This window comes from Perognathus longimembris, chromosome 1 (assembly GCF_023159225.1).
Source record: "Perognathus longimembris pacificus isolate PPM17 chromosome 1, ASM2315922v1, whole genome shotgun sequence".
NCBI lineage: Eukaryota > Metazoa > Chordata > Mammalia > Rodentia > Heteromyidae > Perognathus > Perognathus longimembris.
The window spans coordinates 161,353,846-161,368,572 of record NC_063161.1 but is presented as its reverse complement, the minus strand read 5'-3'; the positions used below and the strand labels follow the sequence as shown (position 1 = coordinate 161,368,572).

The 14,727-nt window shown below is 58.9% G+C and overlaps 1 protein-coding gene across 1 annotated transcript; it reads left to right on the top strand.

The window, feature by feature from the left end:
* The first annotated feature begins 31 nt into the window (after positions 1-31).
* Positions 32-14,123, top strand: Pmpca (peptidase, mitochondrial processing subunit alpha). Its single transcript, XM_048345929.1, is given in 14 exon segments — positions 32-129; positions 1,110-1,312; positions 1,700-1,779; positions 2,509-2,591; positions 4,559-4,653; positions 5,344-5,444; positions 6,876-7,139; positions 7,678-7,710; positions 7,712-7,771; positions 7,852-7,970; positions 8,334-8,424; positions 8,521-8,583; positions 12,475-12,619; positions 13,950-14,123. Coding segments are annotated over 14 exon segments (1,575 nt in total). The 5' UTR covers positions 32-61; the 3' UTR covers positions 14,120-14,123.
* Positions 14,124-14,727: the final 604 nt, after the last annotated feature.

Genomic DNA, 14,727 nt, shown 5'->3' with positions numbered 1-14,727 from the left:
CGCGGCCGGGGGGCGGGGCCCGGGGCGGAGCCGGAAGTGACGGCAGAAGAGCGGCGCTGCGATGGCGACCGTGCTGTCGGCCGCGGCGCGCCTGCTGCGCGGCTCCGGGGCCCGGCGCGGGCGGCCCAGGTGAGCCGCGGCGCCGCGTTCCGGGGGCCCGGGCCTCCCGCCGCCCTCCGCCGGCTGGGGCGGCCCGCTCCCCCCACCCCACCCCCCCGGCCGTTCCCGGCACGGCTCGCGCTGCGGCGAAGGGAGGGGGGCGGCGGGCGCCGGGCTCGGAACGGGGCCCGGGCGCGACGGGGTGCGTGCACCCCAACGGGACGCACCCGGCGGTCGGACGCGGATGCGGGAAGCTCCGCCCGGGCGGGAGGCCGGCGGGGAGCCGGGCGCCGGGGTTGGGGTGCTGAGCCGGGCGCGTTCCTCGCGGCGCCGACAGTTGGAAGGGAGGGCAGAGGCTTCCCCGTGGACTGCAGCCGAGATGGGAAGGACGGGGCCGCCGTTGCCTTGGGGTGTACAAGCTACGTTCCGTTCCAGCGAACCAGCCCTTCTGGACCTGAAGATTACGGGTCGAAGCGGGCCTTTCATTCCCCGCTACCTACCAAATGTGGCTCGAGGGGTAGAGTGAGGGCCAGCCTCCATCTAAGAAGCTCTCGGGGAGGGTGCCCAAGCCCCGAGCTTGTCCTGGTCATGTGGATGAGCCAGCGCCTGGAGTGCTCGAGCCCCGCGGAAGTAAATCCTTCAGAGAGGGAGATGTTGCTAGTACCGGGGCTTGAACTCAGGGCCTGCACACTTCCTTATCCTGGGGTTTGAACTCAGGGCCTGGCACTGTCTGTCCCTTAGCCTTCCCAGTCAAAGCTGCCCCTCTACCACTTGAGCCACACGTCCACTTGCAGATTTTTGATGGTTAATTGGAGCAAAGTAGAGTCTCACTTTTCCGTCTTGAATGACTTCGGACTGTGATCCTTGGATCCCAGCCCTCTGAGTGACTAGGGTTACAGGTGTGAGCCACCAGTGCCCAGCTTGAGAAGCTGACTTTGAGAGCAGGGAGGGAGAAGTGATTACATGCACCTAAAGTAGTCATCGCAGGTCCGGATGTTTCTATTCCACAGGTTTGCACTCCCTGCTCACAGGCAGTTTAGTAGTGGAGCCGCCTATCCCAGCATCCCCCTTTCTTCTCCCTTACCTGGTGTGCCCAAGACCGTGTTTGCTACAGTTGACGGACAGGAAAAGTTTGAGACTAGAGTGACCACGCTGGATAATGGACTTCGGGTGGCATCTCAGAATAAGTTTGGGCAATTTTGTACAGTAGGAAGTAAGTACTGCCAGCGCATGGGGTGGTCTTTCGTGCTTTAATATGTGGCTTGTAACTAGCATGTCAGTTACGAATTACAACCGAGTGAAAGCTCGTTGCACAATCAGAAAACAGCCCGAACACGAAGCAGTGGTAAATTTAGGTGATTCATCTAGCAAAAGGGCCCTCCCCCACCCCCCTTCTTACCTCTTGTAATTCTGAAGGTTTTCGCCATGCACACCATTCCTTGGTTGCTTTGTGCAAGCCTGAGAAAGCAGGGCACAACCAGGATAATGACCACGCCCTATCGTATTATGTGGGCCATAGCAGTTATGGTTTTGAGAGATTTTTCTAGACTGAGTCTGTTTTGATTACCTAAGTTGACCTGTTATTTTTTTTCCTTGCCAGTTCTTATTAACTCAGGATCAAGATATGAAGCAAAATATCCTAGTGGAATTGCTCATTTTCTGGAAAAATTGGCATTTTCGGTCAGTGTCTAAGTTGTAATTTCTGTAGTCACACAAGTGCTCTTGGGTAGGACTGTTTATTGTTGTTGAGGGTTTGTTTTGGGGTTTTTTCTTGGCGGGGGGGTGGGGGGCTGGTCATGGGATTTGAACTTGGCCTGGGAGCTGTTTTGGAGCTTTTGTGCTCAAGGCCCGCTCTCTACCACTTGAGTCACAGCTCCGCTTCTGGATTTTTTTGTAGGTAAGCGTCTCCTGGACTTCCTGCTAGAGCTCATTTTGAACCACCATCCTCAGATATCAGCCTCCCGAGTAGGATTATAGGCCTGAGCCATCCGGACCCAGAAAGACTTTTTTTTGCCAGTCCTGGGGCTTGGACTCAGGGCCTGAGCACTGTCCCTGGCTTCTTTTTGCTCAAGGCTAGCACTCTGCCACTTGAGTCACAGCGCCACTTCTGGCCGTTTTCTGTCTATGTGGTGCTGGTGGTGAGGCGAGCACTCTTGCCATTAGGCCATGTTCCCAGCCCCCCCAGAAAGACTTTTTTAGGATGTTATTTTTGGCTTATTTTTCTGAGATTTAACCGTTCTTCTTAGTGAACACTCAGCTTGTTGCACACTAGGATGGCTGCTTTAATAAATGGTTCATTTGCTAACAAAAATTCTAAAAGATAATTTGTTTTTTCGGTTTTGAACACAAAAGTAATTTCTTAAGTATTTTGGTTACTCCAAACTGCTTATTTCTCTTTCTTTTTTATAGTCTACCGCTCGGTATGACAGCAAAGATGAAATTCTGCTTGCCCTGGAGAAGCATGGCGGCATCTGTGACTGTCAGACTTCAAGGTATGCCAGCTTCGTGTACACACCATTTTGTGTCGATGTGGAGTTCTCTTTGTCTTGGTCAGAATCCCTTTGAGCCCCTGCTATTGGTGCGGCTGCAGAGATTGACGATGGCCTGAGTAGAGCGTTGAGTGGAAAACTGGGGACAGAGAAACACAGCCCCCAGACGAATGCAATTCTACCCGTTCAGCAAGACTGTCAGCTGGAAGCCGAGGACACGCATGATCTGAGATACTTGAAGGGCAGAAGGCTCTATGTAGGGTGTGGACACGAGCCATGGCCATGAGGGCTGGGTGGAGGGAATGACAAGTTCAGACTGAGGAGAGAAGAGATTCGTAGAAACTGTGGCATTGGGACTCTCCGTGGAGGGATCTGACCGACCGAGTGGGGTATTGTAGATCCAGGAGTGGGGCTCTCCGTGGAGGGATCTCACAGACCGAGTGGGGTATTGTAGATCCAGGTGTGGCCCGTGCCCGGGTTGGGCTGGAAGTAGCAGCTGCCTGGGGTAGGGAAGGATGCTCTGGGTCGCTGAAGGACAGGCATGGTGAGGGTTGTTGGTGTGGTCTGTGCCTGAAGAGGCAGACAGTACATTCCAGAAGTTCTAGGCCCTGGGAGATGGCAGGCACAGGTCCCAGCCTCTTCAGCGTGTCAGTCGTGCAGCCCTGTGTGGTGACGATCACTTGTCACCCCAGTACGTGGGGCAGGAGGAGCACAAGTGCCAGGCCGGCTTGGATCACCTCCTCCAAAAACCGAAAGCAGCAAAAAGGGCCATTTACTTAGATCTGAATGCGAAAATACAACACAGACGGTCAGTGCTAAGAACCAAAGCCAAGGAATAGGGTGGGATACGGCTGTAGCTCGGGGAGAGTGCTTGCCCAGCACATGTCTGCCCCTAGATTCAAATTCCAGCACTGCAAAAGGACTTGAGCAGTGAAGAAGGTCCTCAAGTGGCCCAGGAAACTGCCCGGTCCCGCAGGCCACGGCTCCACTGGGGCCTCTGCCTTGCCCCCGTGGATCTGCCGCGCAGTGCAGCGTTCCTCCCAGGGCCGCCCGCGTGTGTCCTACCTGGGCCCGCTCGCGCCCTTCTGTGATTTGCCTGCTCCCTTCCCCTCCTCCGGCCTCGTTCCTGCGAGCTCCCTGAGAGCAAGGCCGAAGTTGTGGGAGTGGTGCATGTCTCCCTAGGGCCCAAAGCCTGGGAGGCCGTGCGTGTGCGTGTCTCCCTGTGGCCCAAAGCCTGGGAGGCCGTGCGTGTGCGTGTCTCCCTGTGGCCCAAAGCCTGGGAGGCCGTGCGTGTGCGTGTCTCCCTGTGGCCCAAAGCCTGGAGGCCGTGCGTGTGCGTGTTTCCGTGTGGCCCGAAGCCTGGGAGGCCGTGCGTGTGCGTGTCTCCCTGTGGCCCAAAGCCTGGGAGGCCGTGCGTGTGCGTGTCTCCCTGTGGCCCAAAGCCTGGGAGGCCGTGCGTGTGCGTGTCTCCCTGTGGCCCAAAGCCTGGGAGGCCGTGCGTGTGCGTGTTTCCGTGTGGCCCGAAGCCTGGGAGGCCGTGCGTGTGCGTGTTTCCGTGTGGCCCAAAGCCTGGGAGGCCGTGCGTGTGCGTGTCTCCCTGTGGCCCAAAGCCTGGGAGGCCGTGCGTGTGCGTGTTTCCCTGTGGCCCAAAGCCTGGGAGGCCGTGCGTGTGCGTGTTTCCGTGTGGCCCGAAGCCTGGGAGGCGGTGTGTGTTGCCAGGGTCTAGGAAGCACGGTGACGTGCCTCTCCTTTTGAAAGAACGTGGTGTTTGTGAACACCTCAGAGGTGGCTCCGTGTGACGCCACAGTGTATTGTACACAGCGGCCTCATCTGTGGGCGGCCGCGGCTCCTCGCGCTGGGGGGCGGACACAGGAAGATGGGGAGAAGGCTGCGGGTTCTGGAGGCTCAGGCACGGGCTGCCCCGCCCCCCGCGAGCCTAGCACCTGGCAGGGCTGATGTTTTTCTTGCAGAGACACCACCATGTACGCGGTATCTGCTGACAGCAAAGGCTTGGACACAGTGGTTGGCTTGCTGGCTGACGTGGTTCTGCACCCCCGCCTGACAGGTGCGGCTCTGACCCCGAGGCCGCCTGGGCCAGCCGGAGCGGGTCCACGAGGGGATGCGGTTGGGAGGGAGAGCACTTGTCACCGGAGCTGTCCGTTCCCGTTCGTGGCCAGGGCAGTGCAGTGTCACTGAAGGAAGCGCTGCTGCTCAGAGGACTAGCATCGTAGGGCGCTCGGCACTCGGACACCTCCCTCTGCCCTTGAGAGTTTCAGTGCCATGTAGTTTGAGAAACATTCCAGAGTCTGCCTTTAAACACCTGACCGCCTCCTGCCAGAGGTTTCCGCCGTGTGACTGCCTTTCCCTCCCTGCCTTGAACGCGACGGGGCTTTGAGCTGTGGGGAAGGGGACGCCGGCTGCCCCTGCTGCCTGACGTGCGTTCTGTTTCCCAGCAGCCTGGCCTCACGCACAAGGCTGTAGTTCTGCCTTCAGGTCCCGGGGTGCCTGGGCATCCTGACTCCGTCTACCCCCGTTTTCCTGAGCACCATCACGTCTACCCTGGCGCCCTGTGAGGCAGCCACCGTGGGTCGTGGTTAGAGGGAGGCAAGACGCCAAGCCCCCGGGGCCTCCCACTAACACAGGGGCCCGACCCCAGACGGGAGGTGACCCCAGATCCCACCCACCCACGCCCAGCTCAGCACCCGGCGGCGTTGTGGCCGGCGTACCCCAAGCCTCCGTCTCTGGGTTCTTGCAGATGAGGAGATTGAGATGACACGGATGGCTGTCCAGTTTGAGTTGGAGGACTTGAACATGCGACCCGATCCCGAGCCGCTTCTCACCGAGATGATCCACGAAGTGAGACGGCGTTCCCGCCACAGCGCCTACCCCTGGGGCGAGAGGTTCCCCACTGCGCGGCAGGCCCCACCACAGTGCCCGCTCTGTGAGGCCAGGAGGGAGGTCCCCGCCGCGCGCGGCAGGCCCCACCACAGCGCCTACCCCCTGGGGCGAGAGGTTCCCCACTGCGCGGCAGGCCCCGCCACGGCGCCCGCTCTGTGGGGTGGGGAGGGAGGTCCCCGCCACGCGAGGCAGGCCCCCGCCACAGCGCCCGCTCTGTGGGTGGGGAGGGAGGTCCCCGCCGCGCGAGGCAGGCCCCTCCACAGCGCCCGCTCTGTGGGGTGGGGAGGGAGGGAGGTCCCCGCCACGCGAGGCAGGCCCCCGCCACAGCGCCCGCTCTGTGGGGTGGGGAGGGAGGTCCCCGCCACTGCGAGGCAGGCCCCCGCCACAGCGCCCGCTCTGTGGGGTGGGGAGGGAGGTCCCCGCCACGCGAGGCAGGCCCCCGCCACAGCGCCCGCTCTGTGGGGTGGGGAGGGAGGTCCCCGCCGCGCGAGGCAGGCCCCCGCCACAGCGCCCGCTCTGTGGGGTGGGGAGGGAGGTCCCCGCCACGCGAGGCAGGCCCCTCCACAGTGCCCGCTCTGTGGGGTGGGGAGGGAGGTCCCCGCCGCGCGAGGCAGGCCCCTCCACAGTGCCCACTCTGTGGGGTGGGGAGGGAGGTCCCCCGTCTCACCTCGAGGAGTGGGTATTTGTAGAACAGCCATAACTTCTGAACCTGCCGTGTGTGGACGTTAGGGCTTCCGTTTCTTTTATTCTTTTATTTTATATTTTTTTATAGGGCTTCCATTCCTTAAACTGGGTGATGAGGTCTTCGCTGTTCTAGCTACAGGACCCTGGTAGTTTGCATCTATTGTGAATTTTTAGTCTTGAGAGATAGATTGTGCTGGTTTACTTATTATGTCAGTAGTAAGATTTGAACTGAAGAATTCCCAGCATGCTAGGCAGACAGACATTCTACTCCTTGAGCCAGGCCTCTAGCCCATTTTGCACTGGCTGCTTTTGAGATAGGCTTTCACAGGGGTTGGAAGCATGGCTCAGTTGGCAGGGTGCTAGCCAGTGAGTAAAACCTTAGATCCTGAGTTCAAATCCCGGTCTCAGATCAAAAAAAGAAATCGTTTCTCACTTTTTGCCTGGGCTGGCTGGACCATGGTCCCCTATTGGTGCTTCCTGATGGGGTCCGGACATGCCCAGTGTCCTGTGTTGTGAACCTGTGGCTCTGGCTAGCCTTGGACTGAAGCCCTCCTCATCTGTGCCTCCATCTTAATGCAAATTCGTAGCAAGCAAACTCTGCCTGGCGCGAGCCCCTTCCTCTCCAGAGCTGGAGCTGGCGACGGCGCCTGCGCCGCTGGGAGACGCGCCTCCCCGCCCTCACGCGGGCGCCTTCCCCTCCTGCAGGCCGCGTATCGGGGGAACACGGTGGGCCTGCACCGTTTCTGCCCCACAGAAAACATAGCGAAGATTGGTCGAGACGTGCTTCACTCCTACCTGAGGAACTACTACACCCCCGACCGCATGGTGCTGGCCGGAGTAGGGGTCGATCACGAGCATCTGGTAGAATGTGCCAGAAAGTACCTCCTGGAGGCCCAGCCCGCCTGGGGGACGGCGGAGGCTGTGGACGTTGACAGATCCGTGGCACAGTATACTGGGGGCATCGTCAAGGTAACGGGGGCCTGGCTGTGTGTATACCGGGTTTGTGCTCTGTCGTGTGTGTGCGTGTGTGTGCGTGTGCGTGTGTAGGCACATGCACTCTCTCCCAGTGGGCAGCACAGCCCTGAGTAGGCGCTGTGCGACGTGGTCTGTGACAGGATGGGTGGCGGGCGCCGGGAGAGCTGGCGCTGTTTGTATTTCCCCCTCTGACATGTTTCTTTCTCTCAGTAAACTTTGTTTGCATTGTACTTTTTTTCCCTTTGGTCAGTCCTGGGGCTTGGACTCAGGGCCTGAGCACTGTCCCTGGCTTCTTTTTGCTCAAGGCTAGCACTCTGCCACTTGAGCCACAGCGCCCCTTCTGGCTTGCTCTGTGTATGTAGTGCTGGGGAATCGAACCCAGGGCTTCATGCATACGAGACGAGCACTACCACTAAGCCACGTTCCCAGCCCTCCTCTTTACTTTTCAAAACAACTGGCTTTGGCCCGAGTACCTGCTCCGGCGTGACTGCCGCCCTTGCACCCGGGTCCTGACAGCCCCGTGCCCCCGCAGGTGGAGCGGGACATGTCCAACGTCAGCCTGGGCCCCCACTCCGATCCCCGAGCTCACACACGTCATGCTGGGCTTGGAGAGCTGCTCCTTCCTGGTGAGTGGCGGGGGCTGGGCTGGCCCAGGGCGGGGGCGGGGCCGCTCCCAGGTGACCCCGCCCCCCGACCTCCCCGGCAGGAGGACGACTTCATCCCCTTCGCCGTGTTGAACATGCTCATGGGAGGAGGGGGCTCCTTCTCGGCCGGTGGGCCCGGCAAGGGCATGTTCTCCCGCCTCTACCTCAACGTGCTCAACAGGTGGGTGCCGTCTGGGCTCTGCCCGCTTCACAGTGCCCGGGAGAGCTGGGCGCTGGCGGCTCACGCCTGTCATCCCAGCTGCTCGGGGCTGAGATCTGAGGGTCACGGTTCGAAGCCAGCCCGGGCAGGAAAGTCCATGCGACTCCTATCTCCAGTGAACCACCAGAACACCACAAGTGGCGCTGTGGCTCAAGTGGTCGAGCGCTAGCCTTGAGCTGGAGAGCTGAGGGACAGCGCCCAGGCCCTGCGTTCAAGCCCCAGGACTGGTGGGGCAGGGGAGGGCAGTGCCCGTGAGCCACGCTCTCCGTGGCTCAGGCCCCGTGCGCCCATCGCCTCCCCCCGGCCTCTCCATGCCCGTCACAGGCACCACTGGATGTACAACGCGACCTCCTACCACCACAGCTACGAGGACACGGGCCTCCTGTGCATCCACGCCAGCGCCGACCCGAGGCAGGTGAGCGCCGCGCCGCGGGACCTCCTCCCCGGCCCTCCCCGCGGGCCGCAGGCCCCATGCGCTCCCTCACCTTCCCTCCCGCTCTGCTCTCCGTAGGTTCGAGAGATGGTAGAAATCATCACAAAGGAGTTTATTTTGATGGGTGGAGCTGTTGATGCGGTAAGCAAGGCCTGGACCCCTGTGCCCTGTCCTGTGGGGCCGGGTATTGTAGCTCGGGGCAAAGGGGCGGCCCAGGTGCAGGGGCGGGGGGGCAGGGGGGGCACTGTGGTCTCCCAGTCCTAGCCTGAGGGCACCACGTCCTCGCTGTCGTGAGTGAAATGTTTAGGTTTTATCTTTTTAGAAAAGCTTACTGTGGGGCTGGGGATATGGCCTAGTGGTAAGTGCCTGCCTCCTATACATGAAGCCCTGGGTTCGATTCCCCAGCACCACATATATAGAAAACGGCCAGACGTAGCGCTGTGGCTCAAGTGGCAGAGTGCTAGCCTTGAGCAAAAAGGAAGCCAGGGACAATGCTCAGGCCCTGAGTTCAAGCCCCAGGACTGGCTAAAACAACAACAACAAAAAAAAACCTTACTGTTTATTATCTTTCAGTAGTTGTATAAAGGAGTATTCGACAAAGCAGTATGTATACAATCTATCTTGTTGGGTTTTTTTTCCTTTTTCTTTTTCTGGTCTTGAAGCTTGAACTCTGAGCCTGGGCGCTGTCCCTGAGCTCTTTTGTTCAAGGCTAGCGCTCTGCCACTTTGAATCACAGCGCCACTTCTGGTTTTCTGGTAGTTCATTGGAGATAAAAGTCCCACAGCTTTCCTGCCTGGGCTGGCTTTGAACTGCGATCCTCAGATCTCAGACCTCTGAGTAGCTAGGATGACAGGCATGGGCCACGCGTGTCCAGCCAGTGTGCTCTTGTTTTGATGCTAGGAAGTTCCATTGCTTCCTGGGCCAGAACTGATTGTTTTTTATTTCTTTATTTTTTTATTATTAATTTATTTATTAATTGCACACAAATTTTTTTGACAAGGTGTTGTGCAAAAAGGGTACAGTTACATAGTAGGGCAGTGTGTACATTTCTTGTGATATCTTACACCCTGTTTTTCTTTCCCTTCCCTAGGTCAGGCAGACATACATACAATATACAATGTATCAAGAACATATACAGTAGCCACGTGGCCAGGCCCAAGAAAATTCGCCTAGGGCTTTAAATGTAATGTCAGTATTAGACAATATGTTGACAGTAGTCTTATATGAATGTACATACCTAGCTTTTGAGCTATTGTATTCCACTGAGAGGTCGATTTTTGACCTTTATATGTTGAGTAGTTGTTTGGTTTTAGTTACATACTGTTGGGTCGCTGCCCCAATCCTGTGGGGAATACTATTTGACAAGCAGTTTTTGGTTTCACAGACTTGGTCTCTACTGTCTCTCCGTCTCCCTTTCTTTCTTTTTTTTTTTTTTGGCCAGTCCTGGGCCTTGGACTCAGGGCCTGAGCACTGTCTCTGGCTTCTTTTTGCTCAAGGCTAGCACTCTGCCACTTGAACCACAGCGCCACTTCTGACCATTCTCTGTATATGTGGTGCTGGGGAATCAAACCCAGGGCCTCATGTGTATGAGGCAGGCACTCTTGCCACTAGGCCATATCCCCAGCCCTCCGTCTCCCTTTCTTAACAGTCATATATCAGGGAGATCATGCCCCTTTGTTTTCTGTGTTCTAGGCTTGTCTCGCTCAACATTATTTGTTCGAGTTCTGACCATTTCCCTGCGAATAACTATTTCACCATTCCTAATCGCTACGTAGTATTCCATTGTGTATAGGTACCATATTTTTTGGATCCATTTGTCTGTGGAGGGGCACCTGGGTTGTTTCCATATTTTGGCTATTGTGAATTGTGCCGCGATAAACATGGAAGTACAAATGTCTTTTTTATATCTTGAGGTTTGCTGTTTAGGATAGATGCCCAGGAATGGTATGGCTGGGTCATAGGGTAGGTCTACATTGAGCTTTTTGAGAAACCTCCATACTGTTCTCCAAAGTGGTTGTACTAATTTGCACTCCCACCAACAATGGAGAAGGGTTCCTCTTTCCCCGCACCCCCTCCAGCATTTGTTGTTGCCTGAGTTCAGAGTATAGGCCATTCTAACTGGGGTGAGGTGGTATCTCAGGGTTGTTTTTATTTGCATTTCCTTTACTGCTAGGGATGTTGAGCATTTCCTCATGTGTTTCTTTGCCATTTTTTATTTCTTCTCTTGTGAAGTCTCTCTTTAGCTCTTTTGCCCATTTCCTAATAGGTTTACTGGGCTTGGAGGGGCTTAGTTTTTTGAGTTCTCTGTAGATGACCGATATCAGGCCTTTGTCTGTTGCTGTGCTGGTAAATATCCTTTCCCATATGGTTGGCTATCTTTCTATTTTGGTGGCTATGTCCTTAGCTGTGCAGAAGCTTTTTAATTTGTAGTAGTCCCATTTGTCGAGTCTTTCCCCTATTTGTTGTGCCCCTGGGACTCTATTCAGGAAGTTCCTTCCTGTGCCTATAAGTTCTAGTGTCTTTCCTACTCTGTCCTTCAGTAGTTTCAAGGATTCAGGTCTGATGTTGAGGTCCTTGATCCATTTTGAGTTGATCTTGGTGCATGGTGATAGGCTTGGGTCTACTTTGAGTTTTCTGCATATGGCTGTCCAGCAGAACTGATTGTTTTTTTTTTTTTTTTTTGGCCAGTCCTGGGCCTTGGACTCAGGGCCTGAGCACTGTCCCTGGCTTCTTCCCGCTCAAGGCTAGCACTCTGCCACTTGAGCCACAGCGCCGCTTCTGGCCGTTTTCTGTATATGTGGTGCTGGGGAATCGAACCTAGGGCCTCGTGTATCCGAGGCAGGCACTCTTGCCACTAGGCTATATCCCCAGCCCCAGAACTGATTGTTTTTTAAAAAGCCAATTTGCACTCACATGGGGAACCGTGAGGGGCGCAGATAGCCACACACACACACTTGTCGCGGGCACACTCAGCCTCCAGGCCCTCTGCTGCACACGCTACCCGTAGGTTTTCTCTTCTACATTGTTTTCTGTAATGATCACACCTTCGCATTTTAATCAGAAAAGAACCATTTCCTTAGGAAATACAAACTGTTGGAACTTTAATACTTTGCCAGGCGTGGTGGCCTGTGAACCCCTCCCCTCTGGTACGCTAATGGGAGTCAGTGTGAGGGAAACTTACGGTATGTAACTACGTCTCTGAAATCACAAGACCCCAAATGACGAGCGCAGCGTGAGGCTCGCTAGGGAGGGCGGCGCGGCGGCTCGGGGCCTTCGCGTCCCCATTCCCGAGCCGCGCTGGCCAGAGGCTGCATTTGGTGGCTTCCACGGAGGTCTGGGGCGCTTGGGTGAGCTGGGCCCTGGGCCAGGCGTGTGCGAGGACCCAGGATCTGCACTTCGTCTCCTCCTAGCTCTGCGGTGTGGCGGGCTTGGGGCCTGGCCAGAGCTGAGCTTTTCACCCGACAGGCTGCGGGGACTTGGGGCACAGTGCCCTCCCTTGGGTGTGGTGAGGCCCTGAAGTACAGCGCCCACCCATGCCAGGCATGCCTGGAACCCTTGCTCCTATGCAAGGCTTTTTTGCTGGGCCGTGTTTGTGTGTCCACAGCTGGAGCGGGCTGGGGTGGCGGCGGTGTGTGTCCACAGCTGGATTGGGCTGGGGTGACGGCGGTGTGTGTCCGCAGCTGGAGCGGGCTGGGGTGACGGCGGGGGGGGGGGGTGTCCACAGCTGGATTGGGCTGGGGTGACGGCGGTGTGTGTCCGCAGCTGGAGCGGGCTGGGGTGGCGGGTGTGTGTCCACAGCTGGATTGGGCTGGGGTGACGGCGGTGTGTGTCCACAGCTGGAGTGGGCTGGGGTGACGGCTGTGTGTGTCCGCAGCTGGAGCGGGCTGGGGTGACGGCGGTGTGTGTCCACAGCTGGAGTGGGCTGGGGTGACGGCTGTGTGTGTCCGCAGCTGGAGCGGGCTGGGGTGACGGCGGGGGGGGGGGGTGTCCGCAGCTGGAGTGGGCTGGGGTGACGGCGGTGTGTGTCCGCAGGTGGAGCTGGAGAGGGCCAAGACACAGCTCATGTCCATGCTCATGATGAACCTGGAGGCCAGGCCTGTGATCTTCGAGGACGTGGGGAGACAGGTGCTGGCCACCCATTCCAGAAAGCTGCCCCACGAGCTGTGCACGCTCATCCGTGAGTCCACACTCAGGCAGCCACTGCGGCAGCGTGGCGGGGTTAGACCGTGGCGACGGTCCAGGCTCCACAGCCTGGCGGGCCCTGGGCAGCGGGCGGGAGGGCGGGCGGCGGGGCTTCAGGTGCTCTCGAGTGTGACCCGGGCTGGGAACATGGCCCAGTGGTAGAGTGCTTGCCTCATACTGGTGAAGCCGTGGGTTCGATTCCCCAGCACCACATACATAGAAAAAGCCGGAAGTGGCACTGCGGCTCAAGAGGTAGAGTGCTAGCCTTGAGCAGAAAGAAGCCAGGGACAGTGCTCAGGCCCTGAGTTCAATCCCAGGACTGGCAAAAAAGAAGAGTGTGACCCAGTCTCCTTGTAGCCCGCCCTCCTGGGCCTGTAGTCCTGCTGGGACTCTGCTGGATGGCTGTCCAATCTCCTGAAGGGTCATCTGTCGAGAATAAACCTAGCTGTCCACCAGGCTTTAGGAAACCTGGTGGCTTTCTGAGCCTGCTTGCCTGCCTCCCTCCCTCCCTCCCTCCCTCCCTCCCTCCCTCCCTCCCTCCCTCCCTTCCTTCCCTCTCTCCCTGCCTCTCTTTCACTCCCCTCCCCCCTTTTGTGCAGGAACAGGGGTTTGAACTCAGGTCAGGGCCTGGGCGCTATCTCTTAGCCTTTTTGCTTAAGGCTGTGCTCTACCAGTTGAGCCTCGGCTCTACTTCCAGATTTTTAGTGGTTCATTGGAGATACGAATCTTGGGGACTTTGTTGCCTGGCTGGCTTTGAATCGCGGTCCTCAGATCTCACCCTGTCGGTAGCTGGGATTAGAGCATGAGCCGCTGCCCAGCAGCGTCCGTCGTTAGACAGGATGTCACTGGAGTGCAGGCGGAGCTGGAATTCTGGATCCTCCGTCTCCGAGTGTGAGGGTTACAGGCGTCCGTCAGGGTTACAGGCGTCCATCACTGACGGCCGCCCCGTGTGCTTGGGCATCACTGAAAGCCGTGGATGGAGCTGGGGATATGGCCTAGCGGTAGAGCGCTCACCTCGTATACATGAGGCCCTGGGTTCGATTCCCCAGCACCACATAGATAGAAAAGTCCAGAAGTGGCGCTGTGGCTCAAGTGGCAGAGTGCTAGCCTTCAGCAAAAGGAAGCCAGGGACAGTGCTCAGGCCCTGAGTCCAAGCCCCAGGACTGGCCAAAAAAAGCCATGGATCACGTTCCCGTTAGCTGAGCGAACCTGCTTCCGCCTGCTGGCCCTGGCTCACCGCAGCCCCTCGGCTGCAGGGGCCCCGGGGTGGAGGGAGTCACCCCCTCAGCCCCTCTCACGTGGGTCTTCCTCGCTCTCGTCCCCAGGCAGCGTGACGGCCGACGACATCGAGAGGGTCACCGCCAAGATGCTGCGCGGGAAGCCCGCCGTGGCGGCGCTGGGGGACCTGGCCGACCTGCCGGCCTACGAGCACATCCAGGCCGCGCTGGCCAGCCGAGACGGGCGGCTGCCCAGGACCTACCGGCTCTTCCGGTAGAGCCCGGTCGGGAGCTGTGGCTGTATAAAGGGCGGAGCCTGAATGAGCTGGCGTGGTCTTCATGGAGCTTTCCCCGGGGGAGGCAGGGCGGAGTGCGAGGGCTGCGAGCCGGCAGCCCTCTGCTGCCACAGAGCCGGGCCCCCAGACCCGCGCCCCCAGACCCCGGCCCCCAGACCCCAGACCCGCGCCCCCAGACCCCGGCCCCCAGACCCCGGCCCCAGACCCCAGACCCCGGCCCCCAGACCCCAGACCCCGGCCCCCAGACCCCAGACCCCGGCCCCCAGACCCCGCCCCCAGACCCCAGACCCCAGACCCCGGCCCCCAGACCCCAGACCCCAGACCCCAGACCCCGGCCCCCAGACCCCGGCCCCCAGACCCCAGACCCCGGCCCCCAGACCCCGGCCCCCAGACCCCGGCTCCCAGACCCCAGACCCCGGCCCCCAGACCCCGGCCCCCAGACCCCAGACCCCAGACCCCGGCCCCCAGACCCCAGACCCCAGACCCCGGCCCCCAGACCCCGGCCCCCAGACCCCAGACCCCAGACCCCGGCCCCCAGACCCCAGACCCCGGCCCCCAGACCCCGGCCCCCAGACCCCGGCTCCCAGACC